The sequence below is a fragment of the Larimichthys crocea genome, chromosome XX (assembly GCF_000972845.2).
Source record: "Larimichthys crocea isolate SSNF chromosome XX, L_crocea_2.0, whole genome shotgun sequence".
Lineage (NCBI taxonomy): Eukaryota > Metazoa > Chordata > Actinopteri > Sciaenidae > Larimichthys > Larimichthys crocea.
In genome coordinates, this window is record NC_040030.1 from 553,106 (window position 1) to 568,746 (window position 15,641).

At 42.8% G+C, this 15,641-nt stretch overlaps 1 protein-coding gene across 5 annotated transcripts in view; it reads right to left on the reverse strand.

Moving 5' to 3' along the window:
- anks1b (ankyrin repeat and sterile alpha motif domain containing 1B) overlaps positions 1–15,641 on the reverse strand; it is a 214,512-nt gene that overhangs the window by 46,679 nt on the left and 152,192 nt on the right. For all 5 annotated transcript variants that reach the window (XM_019273148.2, XM_010738620.3, XM_019273146.2 and 2 more), the window contains 4 exons: positions 6,634–7,271; positions 5,958–6,080; positions 3,573–3,642; positions 906–1,012 (listed from right to left, as the gene is read on the reverse strand). In XM_019273148.2, the coding sequence (XP_019128693.2) occupies positions 906–1,012; positions 3,573–3,642; positions 5,958–6,080; positions 6,634–7,271 (938 nt within the window). The remainder of the gene's footprint in view (positions 1–905; positions 1,013–3,572; positions 3,643–5,957; positions 6,081–6,633; positions 7,272–15,641) is intronic.

Consider the following 15,641-nt stretch of genomic DNA (forward strand, 5'->3'; position numbering starts at 1 on the left):
TTTTTTTTTGGATAATCCTTTAAACATTTTTCTTTTTAGTTCTGAAAAATTGCTATTTTTTGAGATATGTTTCCCCCCAACAGTGACAACCTGCGACTCCAGATAAACTCATCCAGTCAGCATCCCTCTGCTTTCTGCCCCTGCTGCAGTTTCTCTCAAACTGGCATCATCTCTTCTCATTGCTTTCTCTCGTTCTTCTCATTTCCTTCTTCACCGTTTACTTATCTTCTCTCTCTCTCTCTCTCTCCCTGTGGCTACAAGTCTTACTCAACCCACGCATGTACACACACCCACGGCAACATCAAAAGAGAGTTTCTGAATGCGAAATGACCCAGCGAGTTTCTCTTCATACGTCACTGTGGATTGAAGGGGGCTGTCAGATAAAACAGGAGCAGGTTGATCCACAGGCTACAGGTGGTTGCGTTTCTATGTGCGTTCGTGCACGAGTGTGTGCAAACCCCCTGAAACAAGCATCCTTTTAAACGTGCATCCTTGCTGCACTGTGAGCATGTATGTGTACAGCTTGATGCCGGAGATGTGGCGTAGGATTTCTGTGCGTAGGAGGACCTCACATGGCACCAGTGGGGAGAGGCAGTGATGATGGGAAAAGAAGAAGGAGAGAGAAGATGATACAAAAAGAGGAGGATATGTTGAAAAATGAAAGGGATCAGAGCAAAGGTAATCACTGCAAAGAAAATCATAATGAGCTACACCCAGGGGAGCAGAGAGAGCTTAGACGGAGGTGAGGACAAACAGAGAGATTACATTTAATGCAAGGAAAAAGAGCAAACACAGCAAATGCAAAGACAAAAAGAAGGGAAGAAAAATCCATCATCCTAAACTACCAGCATCAAGAGCTCTCCAGCATCCTCCCACCCCCAAAAAACACTTGAGAAAACACTCACCATGAACTGGACGTTGTCAAATCCATTGGCCAGCAGGTGGTTCTCATACTGGACCAGGCCGATGGAGTCGAGCCACTGGCCCACGGACTGCAGCGGGCAGCGGGGACCTATGAGGGGGTGGAGGGGCAAACGCTTCAGTAGGGAGTAGCCGTCCACGCGGTAGCAGCGGCAGTCCGGCTGAGACAGCTGGCACTGCCACATCATGTTATGGCGGGCAAAGTGGCTGTCGAAAGAGCCCGCCATGCTTTTGAGGAGTCTTTTGGCAAGGCAGCAGGAGGAGGAAAATAAAAGGGGAGGCAGGTAGAGGGGTGGGGGGGGAAAGGAGGAGAAGAAAGGAGGAGGAAGAGGAGGAAGGGGCTAGGCTAGAGGCATGGTGAGGATGGAGGGGGGTCAGCATGCAAGGGTGCAAGCGGGTAAAAGGGTAGGCGAAAGGCGTCCAGATGCTGCTTTCTTTGAATCCAGCCAGAGGGAAGAAGAGAGGGAGGTGAGAGCTGAAGTTGTATCCAGAAAAAGAGCTTCCGTCCTGGAGTTAAATCCTGCCAGAGATGGGTGCTGCTGGATAAGACTGGAGGTATAGATCCGCAAGCAAAAGAAAAAAAACGACTGACTGTGTGTTTGTCGCACACGGCACAGCAGCCGCTTCCTTTTTCAGCTGTTGCGCTCGCTTGGCTGCTCCCTTCAGCGCGAGTATGTGTGTGCACGCACAAGTGTGTATGTGTGTGTGTGAGAGAAAGAGAGAGAGAGAGAGAGAAAGAGCGAGAGCTGCCTGCGCTGTAGATTTCTCTTTATCAAGTACTCCCACTCTCATCTGTATGCTTCTGCAGCCTCCTCTCTCTCTCTCTCTCTCTCTCTCCCTCCCTCTCTCTTCTTTCTCTGAGCGCTGCTTTCCTCCCTCATTCCCTCTCTCTCTCTCTCTCTCTCTCTCGCTCACTTTCCTCTGTCTACCTCCTGTCTCTATCTTCTCTCGGGGTGTCGATCGTCACCCTGCTCTCTCTACATATATCTGGCTCGCTCTGCTGATAATAGCCATCACAACAGCTCCAGCTTCTTTGTCTGCAAGAAGCCGAGCTCCCTCCCACACACACACACACACACACGCACACACTCAACAACCACGCTGAGTGTATGCATGCAGGCGCATCTATATGTTTGTTCTGTGTGTGTGTGTTGGGTGCTGTGCTGTAGCTATGTGTGTGTGTGTTGGTGTTAATGTTGGTAGGGGGGCTGCTTTGGCACAAACAGGATTTCTCCCTGTGGTAACCATGGTTAGGAGAGGCTTTGCATTCATAGATGAAGAGAGAGAGAGAGAGAGGAAGAGGGGAGGGGGATCAGGAGGTGGAGGATGGGGGAGTTAACACAAGGAGAGAGGGATGAGCGCAGTAAATAGAGATGAGTAGCAGATGATTTAAGGTGCGCAGGTGAAAAATAAACGGTGAAAACAGGGGTTTGATGTGCGGGAGAAAGTCAAAAAAGCTAAAATCACCCACACACACGGCGACATATCGACAGGGATTATTCTGGTTTATCGCAATTCAGGTCTCATTCAGGTGAAGCAGGGCACTTCCCTGGAGCTCCACCACTCAGCTATTGATCAATTGACTCAATGAGTTCTGTTCGCGGGCTTCCTCTCAACCAATGAGCATCGAGGGTGTTTAACTACCTGGTTTAGATGGCTCCACATTCCACAGCCACCAGTGTCAAATGTCTGTAACTCTTAGGAGAGAGAGGGGGGAACGACACGGCAAAGGAAACGTGCGTGGACCATCAGTTGAGCCAGCAGGGCATTGCTATTTATTTTATTATTTTTCTTATCCACCTTATATATTGTTAGCCACTATAACAAGTGAATTTCCGTGCCCAATTCTGAAATTTCTTTCAAAATACATTAAATATGTTGGAAAATAGTTGCTGGAAACATGTGAAAAGACTTTGAACGATATGTTACTAAAATGTGGAGATAGAGGTTAAAGTCCAGGATTTTGTGGGCGGTCCTTAAAGGGTGGCTCGATGACACGCTAAGGCCACCCTGATATAATTAATAGATATTAATTCATCTCGTTCAGTGTTTTAAAGTTAGTCATGTCGTTTTCTGAACTCATCTGACACTTTCAGTCGCTTCTATTGGACTGCTTCTTCAGCCCCGACAGTCCTGGAGCTGAGAGTACTGCTCATTTTCTACCCGATTTTGACACCTAATTTAATAAACTTGTCGATATTTTTAATCATTCAAATTTGGCTGGGTGGTTAATAAGACTTTCTTCTTCTTCAGCTGTTTCTACTGTTGCATAATTCCAATTAGAAACAAGTTAACCAAAAAGTAAAAGTAATTTTTAGATAATATTACCCAGTCATTTACAATATATATATATATAGATTAGAGGAACATCTTTTGCTTTTCTCACTACCTCAGGATTCACTGAGTGACCCCTTGAGGGTCTCGACCCACAGGTTGGGAACCACTGCCCTTCTCTCTCCAGTTGGCAGCTATCTTGGAATCTCTTCTATAATTACTTTGATGAGTAGCACAGTGTTATCACTGTCGTATCGTTATCAACAGTAATAACAACCAAAGTTGTAATAAACCAGAAATATCCTATCAGACAGATTTGCTCATGCTAACACACACACATATATATATATATATATACATAATCGTGTGTATTTTACCTGAGGTATCCTCCTTGATGTCCAATCCACTGCCTATTCCTGCCCCAATGGAGCTCATAATCTTGTCGATCTGAACAAACGGCAGAGAGAGGGAGAGAACCAGAGTTTCAGAGATGTACAGCATGTGCGAGGGAAAGTCATTTCCCAGTAATAAGGCTAACCCCTATTTCTGGATTCAAGTGTCACATAACATGATCATTATGCCAGCCAGCGCGTTGAATGTCAGTCATTCCCCCTGTGAATTCAAGAAGCATGGAGGAGCGGAGGGAGAAAAAGATGTATTAGAGCAGAGATGAAGGAAAAAGGGAGACTGGATTGGAGGGAGCTACAGTGGCTTCATTAGTGTCCGGCTGCTGGCTGTCAGCCGGTCATCCCTGACCCTGGACCTGCTGCTAACCACTGAATTATGCGACTTGCGCATCCATCCACCTGTCAGGACCGCTGGCTCACCACGGGTCAGAGAAAACTGGATTCCCCGAGACTGATCCGAGACCAGTGTTTAAAGGGCCTGGGTCTGACAAGTGTTTACAAGCTAGTGGAGCATGACGGTGGCCTTATTTTAGGAGCTGGGTAAACAGGTAGCAATTTCTGCATATGTCACTGCACACAAAGCACTAATCCACAATGTAATCCATAAACTAGAGGCTAAACAGGCGCTGCGTGTTGATAAAGAAAAGATGATAATTAAAATTTGAATTTTAAATGGCCGAGATGTGATGTGAAATAGGACGCTCGTAGCTTTAAGGGAATAATAACAGCAAACCGAAAGTGAATGCACCAGAAATGTTGCTACTACGTAAGAAGCCCGTGTGTGAATTGTGATAGCTATACTGTATGTACACATTAATGGCCTTATTACCTTATTTTCTCTTCTACATCAGTTTGACGGCAGATTTGTGCATTAATCTGGCTTTACCTTGAAAATTCTTGGTACTAAAATGTTGGTGCTTCAGAAAGATACAGTGATTGCTCATCCCTTAAAAAATAAATCCAGCGTATAACAGCCTAGGTTTTTTTATTTCTGATTTATTTGTTTAACAGGTAACACAGTACGTATCTCATTTAGCCCAGTATTCTTGTTCCCCTTTCCCTTCTGTAATCGTAAACTAAATGTTATGCGTTACATACTGTAAATACTATTCATAATATCTTGTTTCTAACACCTGTATGATCATATGACTGCTCACGTTGTGCCCAAATCTCAATACTAATATCAGAGATTAACAAAACCCAGGTTGTTATGAACTGGATTTTTTATTTGAGGGATCAGCAATCACTGTTTTTTTATTAAACACATCTTTCTGAAGTGCCAACATTTTGCTACAGGCTGTTAATTACTGTACCAAATAACCAAAATAAACACTTCAGCGATTTTCAAGGTATGAAACCAGATTAAAGCACACATTTGTAACATATGGAAATTACCTTAATTGTGCCTGTAGTGCTAATGATGGATATCTTCATACATATCACTGAGTGCTGTGGGTCGCCCCTTGCTAATAATGCAACTCTTTCCCGAGCATGTGCTGCAAATAGAGCAACTTTGCGTTTTTTTGTTTTTTTTAAAATCCCCCATATATCACTCCACAATTTTCCCTGAAGCTATCTCATCTCATCCTCCCGTAGCTCGCAATTAAACAGGAAAGGTCACCTTAATTGCTGAGAATTATGGGAAATTCCATATGGTAATTCATCACCTTCAGTGAGTTATGAGCCGCGTTGAGTAACTAATGAACGTGTGCATGCAAATGTTGAAAGGCACGCACAAACGAACTTTCACTCACGTGTATTCGCATTATTTTAAAAATAGAGAGACTAATTAAGTCATCTTTATAATCATGAAATAAAACAGTGTGAGATTCTTCATTTTCGACGTGTGTAAGCATCAGTTTACAATAGTGTGTGTAGCCGGTGGTGTGAAAAATGACCAGTGAGCAGAAGCTAATGTGTCTGTGACCCAAAGAGTTTATAAAGAGGGCGAGATCTGACAGTGGTGTCCTAGTCAATGGATCACATCTGTGTCAGAGACCCTTTAATACTGACGAAGCCTCGGGCGCAAACACACCGAGACCAAAACACACAGCGCCCTCGACCTCCACTCTCTATAATAGAAACCACTTTCTGGCGTGTATCTGGTCTTCCCTGCAGCTGCAGTGCTGGCTGCAGAAAAAAAATCAATGTGGGAGCATGTTAGATTAATACTGGGGCTTCTTCTGCAGAGTTGTAGCCAAGTTGATTTCAAAGGGAGGAAAAAATGAAGCACCTTACTGGTCTGGGTGCAGAGGATCTGAGTGCCCCCTCTAAAGATACTTCCCCTGTTAAATCGCACATTTATTTCTAGTCTTCTGTAAAATTAAGCTTAAATAAAAAAAAAAAAAAGCTTACCTCTTCCCACTCAGCAGTGAAAGAGGGTGTTCTCTCCAGTCTCCCCCCTGGACTGGCACCCTCTCCTGGGCTCGGACTTCCAGGCCCCTGGCCACGAGATCCAGACCCCCAGCCGTGCTCCTCCTGTGCAAGGCAAAAATCCAACAACTTGTTTTACAGACGATAGCTGCCAAATATGTTTAAAAAACGCCTTAAAAATATGGACAGCAGAGCACTGTTTAGAGAGCCCTTTCATGGGCTCATCAAAGTTTCATCTATAATGAAGGATTTTTTATCACACGGACTCTATTTAGCTTGTGATTTATTTACTATGAATTAAATAAGAAGCCTGCACAGCAGGGAGCCCTGTGGCCCAGTTTAGCATGTTATCTAACTGGTTTCTGTTTCTGAAGTCACTCTGTGTGAATCAGCAAGATGCAAACTACCTCCACGGCTGCATCATTTATACAAATGAATATTTACAATAAATGTATTTGCTTTCATGGCTAACTGACATCTTGGTGCTGACCTACAGTAAACTTTAATTTGAAGTTCAACTTGTTCATGAATGTCTGAGAAGACTGAGACAGTGATAAAGTTTTGACTCACCTTCATAATGCAACAGAAATGTTGGGCTTTATTTATGAATGAAAAGCTTTGATTGCACAAAGAATGAGCCATGGCAGCAACATCTTACCTGTATGGGAGACACGGCTACCAGGTTGGAATCAGACTTGGACAGAGACTTGGACAGCTGCAGGTCCAACACACTGCGGGGCATGGACCTCATCCTCCCCAGGGTGCAAGCCCTCTCTTCGTAGCCAGCACCAGCTGATCCGCCCTTGGACACACTTCCTGTCTGGATTCCCCGTAACTCTGGAACTTCCCCGTTTTGACCGGAATAGGAAGACGGTGGGCGGCCAAGTGTAGACCAGCCACGAGACGGATCCACCTGCTGGTCCTGGTTGACCCTAGTGTGGAAGATAGTCCGATACACCACCTGTGGCTTCTGGGGGTCACCGGTGGCTGACTGAGATGATGACTCGGTCCCTGTCCTGGAGAAGACCTGAGTGGGTCCTCCTCCGATCACGATGTTGAACTCCGGGGTCTGCAGCAGGCTGCTCTGGACGTCTGGAGGGGCATATTTGCGTGGTTTGGGGTTGTAGAGGTGGTACGGCGTGTCAGGGGTTTCACAAGCCGGGGAAGATCCATGAAGGAGGCCTGCAAACTCCTCTGGGATGTGGCTCTTCCTGCGATCCTCCAACAGAGCGTTGGCTGTGGACGAAGAGCAGAGGGGAGGAGGCGGAGGCGGGTCTCGCTGGTACGGCCCGTCGTCTGAAAGGAGGACGCAAAAAAAACATGAATGATTGACGAATGATGACACACTAATGAATTTACTCAACGAGGAAAAGAAGATCAGAAATTTATACTCATTGCACAAATAAAGCACATGATGATATTTAAAACTGTGGAGCAAAATGCTTAGTCTACAACAGACCAGAGAGAGAGAGAGAGAGAGAAAATCAATGGGGCTAAAAAAAGATAAGAAGGAGGTAATGTGTCTTCTGCTTCCCTGTTTGTTTCTTCAAGGGAAAATAAAAGAACTCCTGACTTGGATTTTACACCTCTGCTGCTTCACTGTGTGTGTTTGGGTGTCTGAACTCGTGCATGTATGCATAAACTCATCGGGACAGGGTTTGCTTTCATGGCTCACTCACTGTCTGTGTGCAGTCTGGTGAAAGTAAAGCCGCTGAAAGCTTCTTTGGATTCTCCATATATCCGTGTGTGTGTGTGTGTGTGTGTGTGTGTAATTGTAAGCACACATCTGTCTCTCTATGTCTGCATGACTACTCGCCTGTCAGATTTCAATGCTTATGTTCACATCTGCAAACAAGTTTCACCTGAGGGCACAGCGACTGTCTTGCATGTTAAACAGTTGTAGCCCTGGTGATACAAGATGAGTAAATATGAGGTGCATTATTTATCCTCATTCAACCATGATTATGTATTACACTTCGCCAGAGCAGCCACACATTCACACTCATAAATGATAAATCTTTAACTTAATACATCACTGTAGGAAATAGAGTAACATTATGTTCTGCTGAGATTCAGGTTGTAACTTAGCTCCTGCGGGAACAGCCGAGCTCTCATTTATTTATAGTCTTACACAGTGTGACTAAAACTAAATGCCAGATTTATGGAGATAGAATGATTAGCAGAAGTGTAAACTAAGGAGGGGAGAGAAAAACGGCAGGAATCACAGACAGGTAGAGATGAAAGACTGAAGAACAGGGAGTATAAATTAAAAGATCATTCCTGGTTATACTTAAAGCAGCTCTGTCACTAACCTCTAATTATTTTATAGGACTAATAGATGGAAAGAATATGACGTGACAGGGGTTTCCACAGATTATCGTCCGAGCCTTTTTAGCCACTTTCAGCCGATTGTTTTGGTTTTACATCTCGTAGCTTTAGTGTTTTGAATCGGTCTCCCAGCTCTCATCAAGGCACCAAATATCACAAATTTTGTGCCACAATCTGTATCGCCTAGGGATCTAAAACTAAACAAGACCCTAACAGAGGAGGGTTCCCTCTTCTAGTACAGACGGACATGCAATAGATAAACGTAAAACTTGATAGATTCAGCGTCTTTTCCAGCCTTTTTCAAGCTAAAATAGAATGATAGTGGAGCATTTAGTAACTTAAAAGCCAGATATTTCACTCGTGGTGGCGACCAAAGATGGAGCTTAAAGAAAATTGAATATCACACAGAGAAAGTGGGAAGAAACCCAACGTCAAAACACTGTTAAAGTTGCCCATGCCTGTTAACAGTTTTCTTGTTGTACCACCCCAAAGTAACCCAAAAAAAGAAATCACTCAAACGCAGGTTATGGTAGGATTGATTTAAAAGGCCTGTAATGGATTACCTTGTATAATATATCTTAAAAGACTTAGACTCATGTAGATGTGCATCGAGTCTCTGTAGACATCCAATTTGTATGTAATTGGCTAGAGCCCACAGAGCTCCTGCTATATGGTCTTTGATGTCATGTATGTAATGGATGTAATCCATCAGCAGGTAAAAACGACGTCTCCCTGATGTGCCCAGACACAAACACACATCCGAAACCTGCGAGAGGCGTCTCAGGATCTGATTTCGTTTTTCCTGTCATCTGCTGATTAAACTATAATACAACACAAGATTCTGTCTCATCACATTACACTCTCTAAATAGCTGAAAGGAAGATAGTGTGTGTGTGTGTGTGTGTGTGTGTGTGTGTGTGTGTGTGTGTGTGTGTGTTTGTGTATAGGGCTCAGATCTGTCTTTTCATCACTTCCAAGCACGGTGGATTAAAGATTGCGTACGTAAACAATGTCACCACTGATAACTATCACACTTTAAACAGTCTCACAATCACGTACTCACTTGAATGGAGAGAAACTGTGCGTATTCACACTCACATAAATGCAAACTCCACCGTCTTGTAATCAAAGCTGTCGCTCGAGTAATTGCATGTACCCCCCCAACACACACACACACACACACACACACACTGAATGTACAATCTAGTCAAGTGACTGCATTGTCCTGCTGCCTGCCAACTGTAGTCAGCACATACAGCCACATTTCCATATGAAACAATGACATAATGTGAGCAGAGAGTTTCTGCGAAAGACACTCTGACTAACTGGAATCAGTCACTGTGATGAAAACTGGAGTTGCTCGAGCTCCTCTCACTGTGAAGGAATAAAAGTGGGAGAAAAGGGGAGAATATTAACATCAATCCACCAATGGAGAGCCATTTCATATGGTTTGGATGTGATTGTTGCCTCGCCTTAACAGTCTAAGTGTGTTCAAAAAGTGTGAAGCGCCCGTTAACGGTCTTCAGGTAATGATGGTTGAAAACATGACTCATTCTCGAGCGTTTTTTTTTTCCTACACAAGCTGAAAGCTCTTTAGTTATGACTAATCCTCAACATTTCACCGGATGATCGGGATTTAGCAGCTAAAAGATCAGCATAAATACAAAGTGTGTCGACCTTTGTCCCCCGGCGCTTTTTGGCTGTGTCGTCTTTTATGTGATTGTTGCACTTTGACCATCGATTTTTGTGAGTTATTACAAATTGCGTAATTATTTCGGGACAGATAAATCACACATGGAGCGTTTTCAAAGCAATGTGACATCAGTAGGTGGGGATTAACACTAACAATTCCTATGTTTTGACCGCACCGTGAAGGCAACAATAAGTCACATTACATCACAGTCACTTGCACACCGTTCATGCTGCCTCTCTAAGCCCTGCTGTGCATTTCTTTTGCAATCCTTCATCGCTCGCTCACTCTTTTTGAAGATGAGAACCGTTGGCAACAGGTGAGCCTGTTGATCGCTATGGCAACAGAGAGCCCCGGCGCTGAGTGTCTTCGGCCTTCAGGAGAGCGAGGGAAAAAGTGAATGACGGATAAACACAGCAATCAAATCAGCAGGTGTGTGCGTGTGTGTGTGTTTTAGTCTAGACCGAAAAAAGAAACGGAGGCAGAGATAGAGATGATATAAGCCGGGTGCAAAAAGAAAGGTTTGAGGAGAGAGCAGAAGTTTTCTGAAAAAAACTTTTTTCAGGTACAAATAGAGAAATAACACGAGGTGTTATTGACGTGCTGACAACTTGTGTCTGCCAAATTACAGGATGGATAACACTGCAGGAGCGTAATTTGGCTCAGCTCAAGCAGGAAAGTCTTGTTTCTCTTCTTCTTCCCCTGAAAACAATCAATAGTCTTTTCCTTTGTGTGTTGTTTTAACCTTCGTTACTGAGCCATTTCTCTGCAGCTTCGCCTCAATAAATGTCCTGTGTGTGTGCCTGAGTGTATAAGCATGTGTGTGTGTGTGTGTGTGTGTTTCTTACCTGGGCATCCAAGGTAATATCAGGTCAAACTAAGGAACAATTACACCGTACTGTACGTACTGTACACATTTATAGTAACTCACTATCCTGCGTCTGCTGAAATGCAGCAAATGTCTAAGAATGAGATGGTGAAACAGCAGCCGCATCACGCCGCATACCTGCATTTTTATTGCGGAACTGCTATGCACACGCAACACGCAACACATACACACACAAGTTGTGGCATGCAGCAGCTCAGCCCAGAGACTGATATGGTATTTCGATAGGTTGTGTTCATCACGAGACAAACAACCGCAGTGATGTTTGTGCAGCAAATGGAGACAAGTGTGTCTCAGTGTTAAGGTATACAAATAACTCTTTAATAGTTAAAGATCAATGAGTGTCTTTCTGTAATCATCTCCTAATTGCGCCTCAACAAAGGTAAAAATTGATTTATCAGTTTATATCATCGATTGACTGAATGAGTGTGTGTGAAGCCAACACTTCCTTAACTGTGAGAGGCTAAACCTTCAGCTGTGTACGTCCTCCCACCACTCACCTATCGGTGGAAGATATGCAGAGAAGAAGAGAGTGGGAGGGAGAGAAATAGATCTGAGATTGAGCTTTTATTCAATGTATCTAAACACAATCTATTCTCCATTACTCTCATTCATTATAGAAAAAATAGTCCTGGGGGAAATATGAAGGGGAACTTTGGTATTTTTCAACCTGGACCACATTTTCCCAAGTTTCTGTGTCTACGTAACTAATGGGGAGAACAGTTCTTGAAATGAGTTGAGTATTGAGCGAGTGAGCTGCAGTCGGCAGTCACACAATACACGCTGCGCTACAATGTAATCGTTCTAGGCTATTGCACAACAATTCTTGTTTTTGTAATTATAAGTGTCCGACAACATTACAGTCTACAGCAATCAATCTTTGTTAAAGAGTTGCATCCTTTTTGTTTAACCAGACACAGCCATTGTACCACTCTATTCAAAACCACCAGACTCCATTTACAAAAACAGTAATTTTATCTTGCAGAACACAGAGTTGCTGCTGCCTTAATCGGTTAGTTTGCTTGTGTTATTGTGCAACTTTGATATTTCATAGATCCAAACTAACTTGTAAACACCAGTTTCAAAAGTTGCACATTTTTTGCTTTAAATGCATTAACTACAGAAGAGGAGAATAAATTAGCTATAAAAAGTATTTTTAAATAAACACATATTGAATCTGAATATTCTCCCATCTCTGTCGGTTTAATTGGCAGTCGGCACTCCAGAGTCGCAGTTTGACTGGCATCTGTCAGCACAAGTTTCTGCTACATAAAATAACAGTGGTTTATGCAACTGGCCCAAAACGACACAACTTTCTGTTGACTTGACGAAGGCCTGCAGTGACTGCAGTAATTATGATGGGAGCAAAAGGAAAAAGTCTTTGCTCTGCAGACTGCTGTTCATTTCCCATTTCAGTCAACATGATGATGAAGTTTGCATAATTAACTAAGTACTTTTCTATAATTTTAAAACTACTTTTTTGCCTGAAGTAAAACACTTTTGTGTCATTATAAAGGACGTGGACATACATATTTATTTTGTCGTTTATTTTGAGGAATTTGTCGGAAAATTTGAATCGTACACGATCTACAATACAAACTAAATTCCTACAACAAAGTATTTAGGATACAAACATTTGTTTTGTGTCCCACCTCCATTCTCTCCATTCTATCTTTTACTGTATACCTTGACAGTGAGCTTGCATGCACAGTATCAACGACCTGGAACTCGTGCACCTAAAAGGAACGCGGTAATAATCAACATTATTAGTCACACTTGTGCTTACCCTGCTGTGACACACACAGAAATCAATCTATGACTTTGGAATACCACTGCTGATTAAACGTCACGGCATTTTTAAACCTTTTTTCTTTCTTTCCTCCAGATGCCTCACCACCATCTGTGATTTGTTTGTTTTGCAGCTGCGAGCAGCTCCTCGTTTCTTTGTTCAATCCAGCGCGAGACAATAGTATCGAGCAACGGCAGACCCCAAAAACCAAACAGACTATCTGAATGTACTTGAGTTTCTCACTTTCCACTATGAGCACATCATAATAACCTTCTTAGACTTAGTATGTTATATTGCATTGAGACACAGTTTTTACCCAGCTAAAGTAAAAGCTCTTCTCCATTTGGCATGCAAGCAATCACTTCGCAGAAGATTTAATTTCAGAGTTGCAAATAAGGCGTCTCAGTTCTAAATGAAGCAGTTCATACAGTATCTAAATCCAGAACACACATGCTGCAAGATTTAAAGACCTGTATAATTGCTCATTAATAAATGTTGCTGCATCAGTGATTTCTTGCCCAGTGTTCAGGACAACAGCAGGAAGAAGCAGAGGGGAAAAGGACCCGGGGGGGGAGGAGGGTGAAAAGGTGAATGATGAGATAGGGGGAGAGATGGGAGTGGACAACAGGGAGATAGATGGTGAAGAAGACTATCTCACTGAATAGAAAACAGTTTAATGAAAGGACAAAAGAGTTATGGAGAGGCTGTAGCAATAGAGCAAAAGTGAAAAGAAGGCGGCCTGACGAATGGTAGCGAGGCCGAGAGAAAGTGAGGGGGCGGGCGCGGAGCATGTAACATTGAGTGACAGGCAGAAAGGGAGAGACAGAGAAGCGAATGAGAGCTCAGGAAAGTGGCTGGAGAAAAGTGTGAGTGACAGGATGATGGATTGACTGATGGAGGGAGAGAAATGAAAGAGTGGAGATACAGAGCTGGAGGTTATATGTCAAAACGGGAGGGAAAGGAAAATGGTGAGACGGGAGTATGGCTTGATTTGTCATCCACACAGTAGCACTGCAGTCCACTAAAAGTTGGGATTGTTGACTTTCACAGTCATGAATTTATTTAAATTCCCATTTTAAAAAAACACTGTAACAACAAGTCTCAGTGTCTCAAGCAGATCTAAAGTTAGAGGACCATTTTTGTTTAGTCTGCGACATCCATCGACCAGACCAGATGATTCTCCCCGACACGAAGCAGCCTTGGCGCCACAAAGACAAAAACATCACAGCATCGATGTCAGCATGATCAATCTCCTTATTCCTCCTCTCCCTTCTTCACTGTTTTGCCACCTATAGGATTCGCTGGTTAAACACTGGTATTAGATTCATCACCACAACATCACCTGCCTCCACCCCAACCAGTTGACGAGACTTATAAAGCCAGTAAGGTCATCAAAGGCTTAAAAAAAGCTGAACACAGGTGGCACAAAAAGAAATCTGTTATTTCTGTTATGAAATAAAGACAGACTTGTGTCCACTTAAACCAATACACACAATTTGTACTATCAGCTCTTGCTGCTTTATTAAAAGTGTTTTTTACTCCATGATGTCTTCAGCAAATAATCAACACTTCTCTATTCTTTCTCACTGCAGGCTCTGAAAACTCACAAAAAAAGAAAACTCTAGACAACTCCCTAATAAATAATTACAAGCCCATATCAAGCTTCACATTTTGGAGTACAATCTTTTTTGGCACCAAAGAACTGTTGTGATGTTTTCCAGTCGAGATTTCGACCACACCACAGCACAAAGACTTCTCTTGTTCAGGTCTAGAATGACATCAACTTCTTGTCTTGGTATTATTGCATTTGAGTGCAGCATTCGTCGTGGTTGCACACAACATATTTCTAGACAGACTGGAGGACTAGGTGGGACTTTCTTGCACAGTACTAAACTGGTTTGAATCCTATTTGAGAAACATGCTACTTTGCGTTGATTATAATTACCCAGAAAAATGACTCATGGAGTTCCCCAAGGCTATTTTCTCGGGCCTCTTCTGTTCAACACCTACATGCTTCTACTTCAGCCTACTATCACTATATAACAAGAGGATACATGTATATAAAGGGCGTATATCTCAGCAGGATTTAGAAAAATAGATATTCAGTAGGCTTAACTACTGTAACACTACCTTTACAGCGTTTCTCTAAAAGGTTAATGGCTGTAGCTGATTCAGAGTCTTTACTAAGAACAGAAGAGTCATCACTTCAATTCTCAGATTTTTGCACTATGTCTTCCAGTGTGTCAAACTTAAAAACAATACTGTTGGTTGATAAACTGAATAGTTTATGGCCCAAATACATGTCTGACCAGTTGCTCTGCCATGAACTGTCCAGACCTCTCAGATCATCTCAGACAGGTCTGCTAAATGTCCTCAGGATCCAAACTATATTTAGAGAGGTAGCATTCAGTTTTTATGAACCACTCATCTGGAACAAACTTCCAGAAAACCTGAGCTGTGCTCTAAATCTCAGTACCTTTAAATCAGTGCTTTGTTTACCACTGCATTTTATTAGGTTAGATTTAAGACAACGTATTCATATCTTGCACTGTAGCTGCACTTTCATTTGTCTTGTTCTATTTTAGCCAAATCTATAACCAATTTATTTAGTTTTACTCTTTATATTGGATTTCTTTTGTATCTTTTCTTAATGCATTTACGTCCTATGTAAAGCACTTTGTTGTTGAGAGGTGCAATACAAATAAACTTGCGCTGCCTTTAACGCTTCCCTCGTTTTTGTGGTAAATGACTATAATGAACTGGGAGAAGGTGAATGCAGGCAGACACACAAACTCTATAAAAGCATACACAGTATCTGGTATTGGCTCTCTTCCTCCGTGTGTGTGTGTGTGGCAGTGTGTGTAGTGGCAGTAGGGGCTAGGAGATGATCCAAACATCTGATAACACCGTGTTCATTGCTCGGTCTCTTGTGGCGCCGCACTGACTGTTATTAAAAACTACAGAGTAATATCC